At 45.3% G+C, this 20481-nt stretch overlaps 1 protein-coding gene across 2 annotated transcripts in view; it reads right to left on the bottom strand.

Moving 5' to 3' along the window:
- BRINP1 (BMP/retinoic acid inducible neural specific 1) overlaps nt 1-20481 on the bottom strand; it is a 214928-nt gene that overhangs the window by 10050 nt on the left and 184397 nt on the right. For both annotated transcript variants that reach the window (XM_083161031.1, XM_083161030.1), the window contains one exon: nt 5221-5443. In XM_083161031.1, coding sequence (XP_083017157.1) covers nt 5221-5443 — 223 coding nt within the window. The remainder of the gene's footprint in view (nt 1-5220; nt 5444-20481) is intronic.

Below are 20481 nucleotides of genomic sequence, written 5' to 3'. Positions count from 1 at the left end.
CCAGCCAATCAACTACCAACTGTCATTTTCAAACACAGCTGATTGGCTGGTGCTTTATCTCCTTTCATCTCCACTTTATCTCCAGTTTTATCTCTTCTCCAGGCTTAATACATCTGCCCCTAATGGCCCCCATACACTAGGGCGACTTGTCCTTAGGACAAGTCGCCCCAGACTTCCCCCTGAGCTTCCCCGGCTGCTCCCCTGGGAGCTTGATTAGATTGGCACTTGATGTGCCATTTTTTACATGTGATAAATCGTCTCGATTTATCACATGTAAAAAACCCGGGGAGCAGGGGGGGGGGGGCTACAGAGCAGGGCTGCTGGTGGGAGCAGGGGGGGCTGGGGACGCTGCGGGGGACACAGGCGGCATAGAGCCGGGCAGAGGGAGCCGGGATCTGTCAGTGCTAGAAAAGAGAGAGCCTATACAATGAATGGGCAGCTTGTGATTGGTTGAGCGCTCTCTCAGCCAATTGCTGACTGGCTGAGAGAGTGCTCAGCCAATCACAGGCCGCCCATTCATTGTATGGGCTTTTTTTTTTATTCAGTACTGACAGCTCCCGGCTCCCCCTGCCCGGCTCTATGCCGCCTGTGTCCCCCGCAGCGTCCCCAGCTCCCCCTGCTCCCTCCACCGCCGCGCCGCCCCACTAGGTCCCAAGTCGGGTGGTCGGACGTGCAGCAGGTCCGACCACCCGACGCAGATCCGATGCGCACGGGACCGCGCATCGGATCTGAGGGGCCATCAAAACTAGCCAATTTTGGTCCGATTTCGGCCAGATCCGACTGATCTGGCCGAAATCTGACCAAAATCGGCTAGTGTATGGGGGCCTTATGACCCGAAATCACCCTAAAATGTGTATATTTTATATGATAGAGTATTTAGAATTCTAATGATACGTCTCTTTAAAAGATACATTACAATTTATCAAATAGAATTTAGTCGATACCCATTTGTTGGACTGAATAAATCCCAGGCTAAATTAATGAGATGCTGTATCTGTCAGAAAACAGCATGGCTTCTCCAATTAATCCTTTAAATGGATCAGCTCAATAGACTGCACCCTGCCCCATCTGTGAGCAGGGAAATGGATCTCATATTTAATATGTATGTACAAAGCGTTGCTGCATGAGTGGTTACAAAGCCTGTGCTTTGCTACGGCAACGCCTCTCTGGCATCCTAATATGTCAGAAGCGGAAGTGTTTGCAATCTGACTCCAAACAGCGAGAAACTAAAATAATTCCTATAAAATCATTTTATATATACTTTTATTTTTTCATATTTAATGATGTATTGTGGTTTAATATGATAATCAGTATTCTAGCTCAGCGGCAATATTGTAGTTAAAAGCATAGATCTATTTGTGTGTATTACAACGTATACACTGATGTTGCTTGATATATAAGCATTGTATCCTCTACAATCAACATTCTCATATCCCTTCCGCATTATCATCTTCATGTCCCTATTCCCTTAATGTCAACGCCATGTTCCTCCGTTGGAGTCATTAGGCTCAGCAATAACTTACATTAACCACATGTACTGTCTAAGTTGAATCGTAAAGGCCCCCATACATTATGCGATTTGGGCCCGATTTCACCCGATTCGGATGAATCGGGCTGAGAAATTGTCCCAAATCGCATGTTTTGACACCCTATCCGACCCGATGCGCGGTCCTGTGCGCATCGGATCGGAGTCGGGCAGTCGCACCGGCTGCACATAAGATTTCCTAAATCTTATGTGCAGTCTCCGGGCAGGGTCAGCGGGTGGGGGACGCCGGGGAAGGTGAGCTGACAAATAGTCAGCAGGCGGGGGATGCCGGGCATGGGGAGAGGCTGGCAGGGGCAGCTGACACTATATAGACAGCGGGCGGGGGGACGCCGCTGAACCGGCGAGGGGAACAGCTCACTGCTGGGCAGGAGGACCAGGCAGACGCAGCTTCAATACAAACGAATGGTGAGGCAGTGATTGGCTGAGAGCTCTCTCAGCCAATCAGCAATTGGCTGAGAGAGCTCTCAGCCAATCACTGGCTCCCCATTCTTTGTATTGTTTTTTTTTATTCCTTGAAGCTGCGTCTGCCTGGTCCTGCCCAGCACGTGAGCTGTTCCTCTCGCCGGTACACTGGCGTCCCCCCGCCCGCTGCCTATGTGTACACTGCCCCTGCCAGCCTCTCCCCATGCCCGGATAAACAGTGTCCCCGGCCAGCTGACTATTTGTCAGCTCACCCTGCCCAGCTGTTCCCTGCTTCTCCCCAGCGTCCCCCACCCGGCTCTCCCCCTGCAGCTCCCCGGGGACTGCATATGATAAATCCATGAGATTTATCATATGCAAAATTTGGCACATCAAGTGCCTAATCGTGTATCCCCCTCCCGGGGAGCTGCAGGAGAAATCAAGCCCGATGTCCCTAGGACAAGTTGGACTAATGTATGGGGGCCTTAACGCGTAATGTCTGAGTTAATGCCACCCACTCACATGTTATAAATGTGCTGTAGCACAATGAATCATGCTCCCTTTCTCCCAAAGGGACAGATGTATTAAGCCTTAACAAGATATAAATGCAAGTGTGATAAGGAGAGATAAACGTCCAGCCAATCAGCTCCTTACTGACTTTTTTCAAACACAGGCTGTAACATGGCAGTTAGCTGGTGATTGGCTGGACATTTATCTCTCCTTATCACCCTTGGATTTATCTCTTGTTAATACATCTGCCCCAAATTGTCTTATGCTCAGTCCTGCCAGCCTCAAACATTTCTATATAGACTTTTACAGCAGTGGTCAGGGAACAGTGGTAAGTTACCCAAAATGGGTTCAAAATTTAATTCCTGGGGGTAATGGATGGTCTCGCTGCCGAGACACAGCCGGGCATGCATATGACTCTATATGCATGCACATACAAATTTTGTACCACATACATGGTGATCATCATCATCAATTGCTACCAGGCTGTGTACGGTACTAGGGTAGAAAGAGGGGTTTGGTTGAAATCTGCACACAAAGGAAAATTGTAACCCTATATTTTAGGGGTATTTACACCGCTATATTTAGATTAGCTAGCGGGGGTGCAATCCTACCAACTAGATAAAATCTAGAAATCAAAAAATCTACCTACATTTTAAAAAGTCTATTCAAACGCTTATTTGTCACTCTCTTTTCACTTTATTGTGTACATGTATGTTGTATGTTATAGAATTTTAACCTCTTCAATTTCACAACTCTAGTGGGTGTCTCCTGAATCCATGAACCAATAAAGATTAACAGGATTCCCCACCTTTTAATTTGGAGAATACCTCCATAAATATAATAAACACCTCAACTCCGCATCCACTACAACTACCTTTTTTTCTTCTCTTTGTGACTGTGTACGGTACTAGCAGGATACATCATCAATTTCTGGGGGTACAGTGTATATTACAATGATATGATTTCGGCGGCGTATCTAAATATATTTTGGGGTAAAAGAAGTTCCCTGACCCCTTTGTTATAGGCTTAGCCAACATACTGGGGGGAATAAGAAGGTAACGAGCCTATATTAGCTTGGATCGCAAATGAGAGAATTTGCAAAGGGAGTGATAATTGGCCGATTGCGCATGCATACCGTATTCATCGCAAATGTGCAAAGAATCAGTGGCTGGAAACACATATGGATCCTAAACGCAATGTGGCTGGAGCCTGACGGACAGGAAGCCGGCGTTTGGGGGTGGAAACCTGCCATTTTTGGGAAGTGTCTGTAAAACACAGGCATGCCCAGGCAGAAGCCTCGACCTACTCATTACTACATTTGCACAGATGGCAAAGTTTCTTCGATGTTTCGGGAATGGGATATGGATTTGCGAATGCATCGTGATTAGCCTGTCTGTGAATGCAAATCTCTGATTAACAATCCTTGTTGAATTAAGGGCATAGTTACCTCCCCTCCTGCTTTCTGCAGGAGACTCCCTGAAATAACAACAATCTCCCTCTCTCCCTCATTAATCTAGCAATCTCCCTCATGTCACCTAGCCCACATTAGACGGTTACATCATAGTTACCTCCCCTCCTGCATTCTGCAGGAGACTCCCTGAAATAACAACAATCTCCCTCTCTCCCTCATTAATCTAGCAATCTCCCTCATGTCACCTAGCCCACATTAGACGGTTACATCATAGTTACCTCCCCTCCTGCATTCTGCAGGAGACTCCCTGAAATAACAACAATCTCCCTCTCTCCCTCATTAGTCTAGCAATCTCCCTCATGTCACCTAGCCAACATCAGATGGTTACATCATAGTTACCTCTCCTCCTGCATTCTGCAGGAGACTCCCTGATATAGCAGCAATCTCCCTCTCTCCCTCATTAGTCTAGAAATCTCCCTCATGTCAACTAGCCCACATTACACTGTTACATCATAGTTACCTCCCGTCCTGCATTCTGCAGAAAACTCCCTGACATAGCAGCAATCTCCCTCTCTCCCTCATTAGTCTAGCAATCTCCCTCATGTCAGCTAGCCCACATTACACGGTTACATCATAGTTACCTCCCCTCCAGCATTCTGCAGGAGACTCCCTGACAGAGCAGCAATCTCCCTCTCTCCCTCATTAGTCTAGAAATCTCCCTCATGTCACCTAGCCCTCATTACACTGTTACATCATAGTTACCTCCCCTCCTGCATTCTGCAGGAGACTCCCTGAAATAACAGCAATCTCCCTCTCTCCCTCATTAGTCAAGCAATCTCCCTCATGTCACCTAGCCCACATTACACTGTTAAATTTTTTGGGAAAAAAGGAATGAGAGACAGATACATTTACATTGAATCATCAGCGCCATTTCCCAGCACTTTACCAAGTATAGTAGCTCTTACTAACTGCTTTGGGGGCTCATCTACATTTGGATATAAGTCATTTTAAAAGATTCCCCTCAGATGTTGCAGTACACACGCTTCTAGGTGCCACGTTCACAATCTCTTTTCACAATCTCTCCATATATGGAACTAGTCACGCCCTTTGGGAGCAGCATGACACGCCCCTCAATGGGGCGCTGTGCAAAATTCCACTACCAACTATAATCTCTCTGAAACTAATTTTGAAAAGTAGGCAAGTATGATTAAGTAATATAGTGATTATGATAAATATAAATCTCTAGATATTTTACCATTGATCACATTTGTTTAATCGGTGACAGCAGTATTTGAGTTCAGTATTTGAATTACAGTCTGTTACCAGGTCAAGCAGGAAAACCTACAGTATATACCTTTCTCTGGGTAGCTGGTGCGTGGGATTGTGTCGACAGCGCAGGCTGAGTCCAAATAGCTTTCGTGCTGTGTGCTGCATCTTTTGTCGTTGTACGTCGAGTGAGTTCTGCAGCAGTTTGTAACGGCTTTGCAATTCCCAATCATTTCCCCAGTGCTGGTGAATGGCTCCAATACTCAAGAAGTGGCTGCTGGGTAAGCGTCTCATGTAGGATTTAAACTCATCTGCAGATGTAAAGAGAAAATACGTTTTTGTGGCTAAAGCTAGATAACAATGAAAATAGTTGGATAAAGGAAAAGACTTACGCATGGAATTATGTAACAGACAAAAGATGACACATACTATCCGTGTGATTTGAAACGTATCAGAAAACATTGCGAGCGATTATTTTTCTACACAAGTGATCCGGAAATGACCAATAGAATCACAGAGATGACACAGCAGGAAGAGGAAGAAGGGGGTGAGAAGGAGGAGAGATGGGGAAGGAGAAGGGGGAAGAAGAAATGCAGGAGAGGAGAAATTGAAGAAGAAAAATGCATAAGGCTGTGTAGCAGCTTAGTACACACAGTATGTATATATATATATATATATATATATGTATATATATATATATATATATATATGGAGAAATACGGGGTTTTCAGGGTGCGCTAAAGACCTTATATAATTAAACTGTACAATTCAAATGACAGTAAAAAACAATTTATTAAAAGGTTGCTCACAGGAGCGTAGCAGTATATAGACAAGGTCCGATTACAGATACTGTGAACCGATGGTATAACAACAATCTGTACACTTAAATAGTGGATGGATGTCCATAAACGTCAGTTAAGCCCAACGCGTTTCGTCGTTCACACGACTTCCTCAGGGGCATGGTACAATACGATAGTCAAACAAATCAATGGTTGAACTCTAGGATACTCCTAGGAAGCGCAATATTTTGGCTGTAGAGACTTGAAGGATATACAGATATAGGCGTGGTGTCCACTAGCCGTAGTGTATATGGGTATGGGAATAAAGATTCTCGATGTGCAAAAAGGTATTCAGTCTTCCAGTCGATGTAGAGAGTACTGCTAGGCTCCACAATAGTGAAACCTAGCAGTACACTCTACATCGACTGGAAGACTGGACACCACGCCTATATCTGTATATCCTTCAAGTCTCTACAGCCAAAATATTGCGCTTCCTAGGAGTATCCTAGAGTTCAACCATTGATTTGTTTGACTATCGTATTGTACCATGCCCCTGAGGAAGTCGTGTGAACGACGAAACGCGTTGGGCTTAACTGACGTTTATGGACATCCATCCACTATTTAACTGTACAGATTGTTGTTATCCCATCGGTTTACAGTATCTGTAATCGGACCTTGTCTATATACTGCTACGCTCCTGTGAGCAACCTTTTAATAAATTGTTTTTTACTGTCATTTGAATTGTACAGTTTAATTATATAAGGTCTTTAGCGCACCCTGAAAACCCTGTATTTCTCCATTTCTCTAACCGGGTCCCATCTAACAGGGGACCCTTTCAGGGTTGCAGCTCTTTCCGTTACTCCCATTGAGCGCACTGTGAGGCCCCCCCTTCGCCATTTCATATATATATATATATATATATATATATATATATATATATATATATATATATATATATATATATAGAGGGCTATTTTTCAGTAGGCTCCAGCAGGAACTGAGGCCCTTATTCTAGTTCACTCTTTCTGACAAAATATTTCTAAGATGGACAAAACCATGTGCACTGCAGGGGAGGCAGGTGTTACTTGTGCAGAGATAATTAGATTTGGGTGGGGTTTTACACCTGCCTTACCTGCAGTGCACATGGTTTTGTCCATCTAGGAAATATTTTGTCAGAAAGAGTGAACTAGAATAAGGGCCTCAGTTCCTGCTGTATTCATTTAAAAAATGACAGTATAGTGTCATATTTTCATTGTTTCTGTGCTCCTTTATTGGCACTATCGTCAGGATGCAAACAGGTAAGTGAAAACAGTTTAAATAACATTACAGGTGATCAGAAGGGGGGGGGGGGGCAGCAGACGTCGCCCACCAATCAAAGAGTCCTGACGTCAGCTCCCAGCCTCCTCCACATTGTGCATGCATCACACAAATAAAGTTACAAAAAAACAAAAATAAAAAACAAAGTTAAAATTATCTAGACAGAACAATAGATGCATATATATATTACCATGGAAACAATTTGATACAGTTATTAAACATGATTTTTTGGACATAGTAGTTAAAGATAATTTATAAGAGATCAGAAGGCAGCAAAAGATAACGAATATTTATCTTTTGCTGCCTTCTGAACTCTTATAAATTATCTTTAACTACTATGTCCAAAAAATCATGTTTAATAACTGTATCAAATTGTTTCCATGGTAATATATATGCATCTATTGTTCTGTCTAGATATTTTAAACTTTTTTTTTTTGTAACTTGATTTGTGTGATGTATGCACAATGTGGTGGGGGCTGGCAGCTGACGTCAGAACTCTTTGATTGGAGGGCCTCGTCTGCTGCTCCCTCCTCCTGATCACCTGTAATGTTGTTTAAACTTTATTCACTTACCTGTTTGCATCCTGACGATAGTGCCAATAAAGGAGCACAGAAACGTTGAAAATATGACACTGTACTGTCGTTTTTTAAATTAATAGACCTGAGTGCCGCACCTCTGTTCCTGTATATATATATATATATATATATATAGGAAAACTTTGGGAAGTCCGCACACCTTGCAGAGCTTATGTTGGGTGCCAGGTCCACATAGAAATATAAGAAAACTTGATATCCTGGGATATACAGAGGACAGCACTCCTTGGGTTTTAAAGTCCAATCAAGCACAATTTATTGCTGGTCAATAAAGTTTTTGAGCGTCAGACTTATATGCAAAAAATAATTCTTAATAAAGATAGTGAGGGTCACACATATAATCACCCATCCTTGCAGTTTTTAGGCAGTTGGCAGTCGACGGTACCGTTTCGGCTAAGCAGCCTTTCTCACAGACTGACCCCATATATATATATCCCACTATATGCCGGCACTCGGGGGTCTCAGGGTCAGCTGGCTTGGGTGCACTTTAAGTAATACAAACAGTCCTCCAATGAAAAGGCACTCCAATTGCAGATAAAAAACTTTTAGTAAATGGATGTCACCGAATACATGTATTTTCGGGGTCAGCGCCCCTTCTTCAAGGTACAATCCAAAACTGGAAACAGCAGAGTAACAGATATAGATATATATAGGTATATGCGATACCCAGCGCAAATGTCCTCAGATTGTGGTTAAAACAGGGTCCGTGAATACATATATATACTGATGAAAAAAATGATGGCACTCTGGGCATTTTGAAAAACGTGTATTTAAAACAATGAATAGGCCAACGTTTCTGGGCTGGCACGTTTGTTGGCCCTTTGTCAAGGCAACAAAGTGAATCAATGGATTGGGTGGGCGTGCCAGCCCTGAAACGTTGGCCTATCAGTGTTATTCAATAATTTTGAAGGGCACCGGGGTCTTTGCATCTTAAGGCAGAGTGCCAGACCATATATATATATATATATATATATATATATATATATATATATATATATATATATATATATATATATATATATATATATATATATATATATACAGCATTCCTTTTCTGGAAGTCTGAGCTAATGTTGGTGAGTCCTGCTGAAAATGTGCATGGGTGAAAATAACAATGCATGTAACTTTATTGCCATTTTAGCATTTCAGCATTTCACACTTTTCATTAACTTGATTTTTTTTTTTGGTCTCCTATAATACTGCTTGTTAAATCCTCATTTATGTCTTCTATCAGTCACAAGGTAAATCACTTTTGTTCTTATTACAGGGGTGTTATGCCGGTACTTGTTTCCTAGCACGGCCACAACGATTTAGATCGTTGTGGTCGTAAGATAAAAAATCGGATCGATCGCATCGCATGCGATTTGGTCGCATACGATGCGACCGATCCGACCGACCGATTTTTCACCCGATTTTTTTTTTTTTTTCACCTGATTATTTTCAATTGCCCCCCCAAATGTTACTAAGTGGGCTAGACCCCACGATAGACGTCAACCCGAAGCGTGGCGAGCGCAGCGAGCCCGCGAGGGGCGGCGGTGCGCGTCCTCCGACCTTTTCATTCCCCTACTATCCACTAGGGCGTGGAGTGAGAATAGAATAGTGTGGCGAGCGCAGCGAGCCACCGAGCCCAAAGCGTGGCGAGCGCAGCGAGCCCCGCGAGGGGACGCGTATAACTTCACAGGTATACGCGTCCCCTCGCGGGGCTCGCTGCGCTCGCCACGCTTCGGGCTCGGTGGCTCGCTGCGCTCGCCACACTATTCTATTCTCACTCCACGCCCTAGTGGATAGTAGGGGAATGAAAAGGTCGGAGGACGCGCACCGCCGCCCCTCGCGGGCTCGCTGCGCTCGCCACGCTTCGGGTTGACGTCTATCGTGGGGTCATGGCGGGCACATAAAAAATGTGAAATGGGTCATATTGGCCCATTTCACCTTTTTTATCATTTTTCCCTATGTGAGATGGACTTAATCAAGTCCATCTCATCTTGTGCCATTATAATGGCACAAGACCGACGCGATCCTCCCGATTTCAATGTTAAAAGATTTTTTAACATTGAAGTCTATGGAAAAATCGGGTCAATCGGTCGGTCGCATCGCGGCCGATTTTAATTGGTCGCGACCGACCGATTGACCCGATTTCTGTCATTCAAAGGGAAAAAATTGTAAAAAATCGGCCACATCGTGAGGATCGTGTCCCTTAATTAAGAGCCACGATCACTCACGATTGTGGCCGTTCTAGGAAACAAGTACCGTTATGCCAATTTAAATAACCATACCTACTTATTCGTAAAGAAAACAGCACCCTGCAAAGGATATAGAATGACACCTGATTTTTTTAAGTTATTTTTCTAAAAACTTTTTTTTGTAAATATAAAGAATAGGACGTAGATACCCCAAAAAGCTTACTTCCATATCTGTATAAAAAAACTTGCAATTTGCGGTCATGCCCTCCGAATCATGGGCCTAAATTTGCACATTTGAAAATGATCTTTAATACACCTATATGAAACTAGGTCTGCCCAATATACACAGGGCGACCTGGGTTTAACCTCTTATAACCTGGGTCGAATTGCTGGTTGCTCAACCCAGGTTAGTAGGCTTGATACTTTCACACCGCACCTCGACCAGGCAGAAATATGCCAAGGGGTAAAAGAGGTACCAGTGGCGTAACTATAAATTTTGCTCCCCTCTGCCAAAAAGAGTTGTGGGGCCCAAGCCCCCCCTCCCCCCCCCCCCCCCCCCGGCTCTTCTCCAGCATGTTTCCCCAGCTTGTGACGTGATGACATCACACGCATACCGGAGAAGCTGAAGCAGGAGAGAGGAAGAGTGACCAGCAGACACTGCTGCTCCCCTTGGCTCCGACGCATCCCAGGCCACCCTAGCATGCCCATCCTGTACACAGTAGCCAATAGCCGGATCTGTGTACAGTCAATTGAATCAGTAGGGGGATTTGTCGTCTCTGCCAAGGCCGCACCTGCGCTGCAGCTGACTAGCCTCCAGTGCTCAGTCAGTGGGCAGCGGCAGGCAGCAGCATGTCAGTGCGTCGAGTTGCCGGCACCCACACAGACCCCACTGCTGCTTGCTCCCCCAAGCAGCAGCTGGGGCTGCCTTACAGTAGTTACGCCACTGAGAGGTACAGATAATGCTGACTGTGAGAAGACAGCACTATATATCCAGTGGTTCTGACTGCAGTCACTGTATTTACAACCAGGACTTGCTGCTTGTATTTGCTCGCTTGAGAATTCCGATCACATTGTTTGCACCTATCGCACCAGAGAACCAAAGGAAAAAAACTGTCTCTTCAAAATGGACAAGTTCTGTTTAACCTACACAACAGCATATTAGCAAATGATCTTAGTCGTGTATACAGCAAATGTCTTCTGTGAAGAAGAATAAAGTAATTCATATGACTAGACAACCACAAAGGAGCTGGGCTATGCGACTACAGCAAGGTGTCCTAAATAAATCACACTGTGACTATGCACTGACAGACTCAGGATGCACATAAATAGTGCAGCGGACTCGGTGTCACATACTGTATGTCCGACACCGGATGACTGTTCCCTGATCTTGTCTAATGAAAACAAATTTTTTCACTTGTTAACTGCAGAAAAAATAATCATGCGTACAATGGTTTATCCAAACCAGAAGAATCATTGCTGTATGGATTCTTTCCTTAATAACATTATTGGTGATATATCAGTCCAAGCATGAACCTGTTCATCAATAAGACATCTGATTTCCAGCAAACATGCTTCAGCGACGAAACGCTAATGCAAAATGAAGCCGTAGTATGGTGTCTCCACTGGTAATCATTTCTCACCATAATGTACATAGAAAAGGCCTGGGCCCTTATTCTGATCGGTGCGGCCGGATCCGAATATGCGGCCAGCACCGTGCGTCCTAAACCCCGCCTTTCATACGGATCGCCAACTCCATCCGTACGCGGTAAGAAGCTGTCCGAACGGACCGCACGTGTATTTCTCATGAATACACCTCCTCCATCTCAGGGAACCTCCCCCATCATTCGATAGTTGCAGACCATCGAATACAGGACCGAGTGGCCAGGCAGCTCCCGCAACCTCAGACCACACGGGCATTTCTCCGTGCAAAAGCAGGGATCTGGGCGGGCAGCTGACATCCGGCAATGTCATATGTCCGCCCCCTACACGTGCGTCACGGCCGCATTACCATACGTACGCCCTGCGTTTGCATGGGAACGCCCATGAAACGCGGGGTGTAAACATATGGTAATGAGCCCAAACAGCCCTTCACACCCCTCTCCACCCCCTGTTCGTAGTGTACACATTTCATGCGGAATGTGGCCGTGCGTCCCGCTCGCACATGCGCAGAGACGCCTCTGCACATGCGCACACACAAAACATCGGCGGCATGAACGCACGCGGGTATTACCGCACCAACCAGAATAAGGGCCCTTGTCACATATCAAACTGTGTAAAATGCCATTTGCCACATCACACCTATAGTAGATATAATATACGTCCTTCATTGCTTCCCTTAGTAAACATTGCCATAGTCCTGCAAACAAAACAGCTTTTCTAAGTACTGTCGCTTACCCGCCAACATTTTGGGATAAAAAATTGGAACAGATGTGAAAAGGGGTGTGGCCATGGGAAAAGGGGGTGTATCCCAGAAGAACTGGTATAGAAATCTATATCATTCTGGTGAGAGTCGACTCGTTGCGCCATCTTGCATAGTGCACCCATAAGTGAGGAGATTTAAAATAATATTTTTGAATAAGTGCAGCCACCTACTTGCTGCAGTGTAGTGAGTGCTTCAATGTGCTTCAGGCTCCGATGAGATCCGATCCCCCCCCCTCGGTCACGCGCTGGCCACCGCACCCCACTCAGCCTCAGGCAGATTCACACCCAGAATTTTCTCACTGCGCATGCGGAGAGGGCTAAGACCTTTCCCCTGGGTGCGCCAGATCCGCGGTGCTGATGTCATGACGTTATGACGCACGGGACCGGCCCGCAATGCACTTTTGGGAACGGGTGAGGTGGAGAGGGGAGAGCCGGCGCACCAGGCTGACACCGAGCGGAGGAGAACAAATTATGAGAGCACCAGTGACTGACATGAGCAATGGGGAAGAAAACCAAATAAATCGGTACATTCGGTACAATCTTTATTTGCCGGTACAGACTGTTAAAAAATGGTACTGTACCGGCAAATTCGGTACAGTTGGAGAGTATGCTGTCGGCTTTTAAAAAACTGTGTTATTTTATGAATGACATGAAAAACATACAAAGCTAATGACGACCTTTTCATTTGTCAACTTTATGCTTGTGTCATCCTTATGTGTTTACAGCTTTTGGGGTCAACCTATTAGCCTAGACTTTGTCTTTGAGCTTCACCACACTTCGGGAAGAGGGCCATGCTTGTAAGAGAATATATTATACATTTTTGCTATTATATTAGATTGGGTAAAGTCTTAAGCCCCGTACACATTGGGCGATATAATGAGCATTATTGCTTATTTTAACCCCTCTGAGTGATATCGATCATTAAACACCCAGTGTGTATGCCTCCAAACTTCCTCGGGTCATTATCAACCCCCTCTGTCACCTGCACCCCTGAGTTTAGCAATAATTTAACACAACAGCACAAACCGAGGAAAGAAACTCAGGTGGGGTACACTCTTATCCCCAGAGATAGGGTTAAGGTCCACAATACTTGGTGAAACTAAATTTTATTGGTATATTTAAAACTATATACAGCCTTGTGTCAAGTGTCAGTACTTTGCAATCATAAATCATGACAATGCAATGTGCAATCTGCAGCATAAATTGCTGAATAATGTTGCAGTACCTTTCTCACAAAGGTCAAAGAACCGAATGGTTAAAAATGACCCTCATAGCTCCTGTAATACAGCTCCCAAACAACTTGGGTCTTTGTATAGGATTTAATCACACGGTAGGTCAGATACACCTCGTACAGTAATGGACCATGTAAGCTTAGTAGTAATTACTCTATGTACGTAAATGTCTTTGAGAGGTAGATTTATTATTGCCGGTTTTTCATTCCTTATCAGCCCCATTCCGCTTCACCACTTTATCGCGGTGAAGCGGCCCCGCACATCACCTGCATGTATTAACTATACATTATGGGAGTGCGTTATCCCCACCCGATGGGAATACGCGTCCTCCCATAACGGCTGTGCGCTGTGTCTCCAGCCTTCTAACACTCTGCTGGGCTTCAGCATCTTCAAATTAAAGAAGAAGTAATCGAAATCCTGACGATTGAGACCAACGCCGGAATTCCGACCGCCGAAATGCCTACAATGGGGGGCCGTGGATTGACCCACCCTTGCGGGCTCGCTGCGCTCACCATCAGAGACGGATCAAGCCTTCGGAGGGCCCGGGGCACTTTAGAAAGGGGAGCCCCTCCTACATGCCATTACTGGCCACAAACTGCACAGGAGAATATTACACTGTCAAAACACAATGTAATGGCAGTATAAGCTTGGTCAATGGTCAACTGCAGGGGGGGATTAATATAAACATATATATAAAATACCACATTAAAAGCCTGTGTTCCTCTGTACCTTACTCTGTAGGAGCCCTGACAGACTCAGCGCTGCCTCTGATTAAAAACCCTCCCATGATAAGGCAGCTGCTGCTTTATAGGCCTGAGAAATATATGATGAGCTCCACCAAGCAGAGCTCAGCACAAGCCTCTCAGCCTCTGACCTCTTGTGCAAATTCTTATGGGACTTAGTGAACTCCCACTAATGCATTGCACACTTGTGCAGACAGTGTGCCTTGACTCCTGATGCTCAGCACCATAAATCATTGTCACAATGGCAGATAGGTGAAGCTGCAGCACTACCCCACTCCCATGCACAAAACCATTAGCAAAAAAACAAAATTAAATTTTAAAATACATGCCAACCACAGGGGGCCCCTAGATAGAGGGGGGCCCAGGGGTACTGACCCCTTGTGCCCCCATTATAATCCGGCCCTGCTCACCATGCAGTGGGCCCGGTGCCTCGCTACGCTCGACACACTATTTTATTTTCCCTCTATGGGTGTCGTGGACACCCATAGAGGGACAAAGTGCCGGCATTGCGGCGGTCGGGATTCCGGCATCAGTATTTCGTCCGTCGGGATTCCGACCACCGGCATATTGACCGCATCCGGCATACCCGGCGCATGCACTGTTTTTACTTCAGGACATCGAAGACCAGCAAGCCCCACCGAGTATTAGTAGGCTGGAGACCCGCAGCGCCACATCAAGATGGCGAAGATGATGGCAATGCGGGCGTGCACATCGGCGGTTCATACATTAGAGGTACTATTTAAATAATACCTGCGCCAATGTGACACATGCCCCGTATCACCGTATGCCGCAGGTCCCGCATCGCGGGTGTCATAGATCAAGGGAAGCGATATCCCCTTCCATAACGTACGGGGATAGCGCATATTTCCCTGATTGATGAATGATAAATCTACCCCCAGTAACCAAAAGGTATGCCACAGTCTTAGGCTGCCGCCGATCCCAGTTGGGGTATACAGTTATACATGCTCCTGCCCATTTTCACAGATATACCTCAGCCCTCCCTATCCACCCCCATCTTACACACATATCCCACAGCGACCCTCCTCTCACACATAGAAGTTCCTTCCCCCTCTACCTCCCTCTCACATCTGTGCTGTCAGGCAGTCACTTTCCCAGTGTGATCAAGTGATTCTGCTTCATTATTAATAACTGTTAAATTAAAGTTCATTCCTTCATGTTTCATCTGAAGATCTTCTTTCCTGCCTGGGGTGTCACCAGGGGGTTGCTGTCCCAGCCCAGCCGCTCTGACAGTGTATAAGACATCATATTTCATACCCATGCATCAAATACTGTAACTGAATGAGTTTGCATTCATATTATAAGGTAGATGTATAATATCATATATAAATATAAAGCTATTCTATCCCCGAGGAAACCACTGAGCTTAGAAAGGCGGAGAAACGCGTTGGATCATTGCCTTTTCTGGTACCAGTTCTTTTTGGATGTACAGGAGATAATTTTTCCGGTGGGCGGACCCTGATATGGCCGGTCTGGAGTGCTGCTGACCAGGAAAAGCCAGGAGCCAGAAGCCCAGGAAAATCTCCAAACAACAAGTGGCCACCTGTATCCATTATACAAAAGTGCCTAAATACTGTTTTTACTACACTCCTCATATAAAGAAGTGGTAACTATAATTCTGATTTTCATTTGATATAATTAACATAAAGCTGCAACTATTACAGCCTAATTGGGCTGAACTTCAACAGCTACAGGGCCAGATTCTCTAAGGGCCTTATTCTAGTTCACTCTTTCTGACAAAATCCTTCTTAGATGGACAAAACCATGTGCACTGCAGGTGGGGCAGATGTAACTTGTGCAGAGAGAATTAGATTTGGGTGGGGTTTTACTTCAAAGTGAGATCTATATTCCAGTGTAAAAATAAAGCAGCCAGTATTTACCCTGCACAGAAACAAAATAACTCACCCAAATCTAATTCTCTCTGCACATTATACATCTGCCCCCCTGCAGTGCACATGGTTTTGTCCATTTAAGAAGGATTTTGTCAGAAAGAGTGAACTAGAATAAGGCCCTAAGCTTCAAAAGTGATAAAATGGAGAGTGATAAACAGCCAGCCAATCAGCTCCTACCTGCCATGTCACAGACTGTGTTTGAAAAATATCAGGCAGGAGCTGATTGGCTGGCTGTTTATCACTCTCCATTGTATCTCTTTTGAAGCTTAGTGCATCTGGCCCTTAGCCTGTGCTTACTAACAAACCTTCAAGTTTGCTTCATGAACCGTCTTACATTTATCATACAAGTAATTGCTGCATTGTTTCCATAATCTGGGACTTCTCACCTCAATAACAAATGATGTTACAAGTTACAACTATAAGCTAAAACCTACAAATTAACAACTGTTCCTTTTTTGCACGAACTGCAACCTATTAATTACCCGCTTAGCTGCTAATAATTTCTATATCTGAGACTGGAGCTGCCTTTTAGTGGTCTTCCCTTTAGTATTCACAAAAATATCTCCTCTGGAGGATTTGTCTAGTCAATGTTTTTATGTGTAATTGTGTTTTTTATTGTATTGCGTATGATTTTAATTATTAAACTGTCCTTTACTATTTTAGTGCAGTGTTCTTGTCTCTATTTCTCTAATATCATAGTTAGCTGGAAAAATAGGCAACCAAATAGCTACAATTTAAAGAATTGACTTGATAAACTATAAGTTGAATGTGATTGGTTTCTGTAGGCAACTTCTTCACTTGTCCTATTTAGAATATTGACTCATCCCGGATCCCCCCCTCCCCCCTTCCCCGGGCTTCAGTCCTACTGCCCTATCACAAACTTTGGAAGAGAACATACAGTATACTGTAAATCCTGTGAAAGGTATTAGAGAACATTGAAAAACTGTTGAAGGAATACACTTTGTACACTTTGGACTAAAATCAATATTCGCAATCAATTCCTGGCCCTACGTCTTGTACAAAGGAAGTGTCACGTGAGCTTTCACATTATTGACTTGGCCTAGGCACCCCCTTGATCACAGCCTCGTAAATAATTAAAGTGTCACAGGAGGGCTTCAAATGACCTCCTCTGTTTTCAGCATTGATAGGTGATATGTAAACTGCATCTAATAGAATTTAGTTCAGGGTTGATCTTTATTATTAGTAGGGTCTTTCACAGGAGACCTATGTCAGATGCCCAATAAATCTACTTAGGACTCTCTTGTGGTGAAGAAGCAATGGTAAAATAACATGGTGAGATCTTGGGTTGACATTTACATTAAATACAGTATAGTAAGATAAAACTGTCCATGGCTATGTATATAGACAGTATTCATCTTGACTAATGCAGGGTACACACCAGAACGACAGGGGCCCAATCCCATCAATCTAGATCCAATCCCGACCGATTGGATGTAGATTGTAGGTAGATTGGGCCCTTTTTGCCTGTTTTGGTCCGATCCCGATCCGGTGCGTGGCCCGCGGGTTGGCCGGTCGTTATTCAGATTCTACCTACAGCAGGTACAGTAGGATCTGAATAAAGACCATACACACGGGTGCGGGTCGCGTTCGGATCGGAACCCGCTCATGGTGCATATTGTCAGCGGGTCATGCGCTCCGTGTGATTGTGAGCGGGTCGCTCTGGTGTGTACCGGCATTAGACAGAACACTGAGAGGGTCAAGAAACAATTAACAATAGCTGCACAGATTCGTATCTACAGTACCATGTGCAGGGAATATAACAGTACTGTATATAAAGTTATTGTCTCGCTGCTCAATTGAGCTGAATATCTCACCTGTGATATCTCAAAAGTCATTTTGCAGAAAAAAAACCTCAAAACTGCAAATTGCAGAGGTTTTCTCATTTTTTTGTACCCCCCCACATGTATTAATTTGGTACAGCAGTAGGGGTATGGGTCATTAGATCGGTAGTATCTAGCTCTATAATCAAAAGTTCGGCACACTATTAAATTCTTCCTAAATTCCCACTGGGATGTTAAAGTGTGAACAAGTCTGTTTTTTAAAAAAAAAATCACGAGAACTCATTGCAACCTTTTTGCATGACGACCGTTTCATGTGCCATTTTGACTGTCAACCAAGAGTGGTTGCCTTTTTGGCTGCCGATATAGACCCGGTCAGCCTAAAAACCATATACCCAGCAGTAGCTATCTCCAATATCTAGATACAGTCACTGGAGCAGTCCCCAGAGGTGTCTATGGTGACTGCCTTATTGCTGATGGTACCAAGCTCTGAATTGCCCTCTGACAATGTGCCTCTAATAGACCCACCACAAGACAGGAAGCTAGAAGCATGAAGCTACAAGTAGCTTCACAGTGATCCAGCATCAGTCTCTCAGAGCAGACAAGAGGCTACGGCAGGAAGTCACAAAGATGCACACCACCAAGCGGCACAGCTGACAATCCCACAGCAGAGGTAAGTGGGAAGTACATGGAGGTCACTGCAAGACGGAGAGAGACATGGTCAGATCGATGTGGAGAGCCAGGGGCTGTAAGTTAGGCAAACATATAAAAAGACCACTTGAGAAACTATCAGTATTTTATTGCATTTTTTCAAAAATTTTAGTAGCTGTTCAGGGGGTTCCATTTTTCTCAAAAAGCTCACATTCGATTTAAGGTTGGCGACCACTGAGCTAGATGTTAAAATTTTTTCTGGATCCTTAGGATGCTGGATGCAATTCCAGAGGTAATTGTGCATTTCACTTTTGTTACATTAGTGATACAAACAAGGGGGCTATTTCAGCATGGGTCGCTAATGTGAGAATTTGCAGTGGACTGGGAGGAGTAAACCACTGCCCAGACAGAAAAAAGTGCATGGCAGGATGCATGGTGCAGCTTAGTTGCCTGTGGCGTGCCAACAGCAACTATAGGTGTATTGGCACACCTGTAGTGCTCATGCCTATGTACCATGTAAAATACTGTATTCAGTGGCGTCAAAAGAGGGGTGCAGACCGTACCTGGGTGTCACCAAAGTACCAAATCTTGCCACTGTAGTGTCATTAAATGTGGGGTCCGGGCCATGAGGCTACATCTGTCCCATGTTGCCATGACCCTCCACTAAACCAGGTGTGGTATAAGGCTCCGACAGTGGGGATCCCAACATTCAGTATCCTGATGTTGGGATCCCGATTGCCAGTGCTCCGACAGGGGGGCGAGTGCAAAGAAGCCCCTTGCAGGCTCGCTGCACTAGCTGTGCTCGCCACGCTGTGGGCCAGGTGGCTCACTACGTTCGTCACAGGTTCTATTCTCCCTCTATGGCCAGTGGCGTAACTTCAAATCTTGAGCCCCCCAGCCAAAAGTTTCTTTGCGCCCCCCCCCCCCGGCCATCACCAGCCCGCTCGCCCACCAGCCATACTTACATACATAGGAGTCCGGCTGTCAGCGATGCGGGCAGCGGGTGGGAGCCGGGCTGTCATCGGTGCTGGTGGGAGCTGGGATGCCTGTCAGCGCTGCGGTGGTCCCGGCTCCCGTCCTGGCTTCATTCTGAGCCTATGGAGACGGACCATCACAAAATGTCTGCCCCCATACAGCAGACAGTTTCAGAGAACTGTCGCTATATGGGGGCGGACATTTTATAATGGTCCGTCTCCATAGGCTTAGAATGAAGCCAGGACGGGAGCCGGGACCACCGCATCGCTGACAGGTAAAGCTGCGGTGCATATGGGGGAGGCGGGGGAGCAGGCAGGCAGGCATTACAATAGCACCGCAGCCACCCGGCGCCCACACTTACACTGCGCCTCCCCGCGACCGCGGGGGCTGCGGTGCTATTGTTACGCCACTGTCTATGGCGGTCGTGGACCCCCACAAGGGAGAATAGCCTCTATTCTATTCAAGTCGGGATCCCCCTTGTCGGAGCATCGGCAGTCGGGATCCCGAGGTCGGGATGCTGACTGTCGGGATCCCCTCTGTTGGAGCGTCATCCGGCACCCACTAAGCCACGCTCCCTTTCCGTAATGAGCACCTTCAAAGCGTGAATAGCTGTCGCATCGGGGCAATTGAAGCCCTCAAAAGACGGCATCTGTGCACAATGACAATTTGACCTTCTCTTTTACGTTTATTTTCCTGGGCTCATTTAAATTCCATCTGTCCTGGATTGACTTTCTCTTTTTTTGTGATTA

The sequence above is a fragment of the Crinia signifera genome, chromosome 9 (assembly GCF_055691185.1).
Source record: "Crinia signifera chromosome 9, ASM5569118v1, whole genome shotgun sequence".
NCBI lineage: Eukaryota > Metazoa > Chordata > Amphibia > Anura > Myobatrachidae > Crinia > Crinia signifera.
This window is presented reverse-complemented; position numbering and strand designations above follow the sequence as displayed.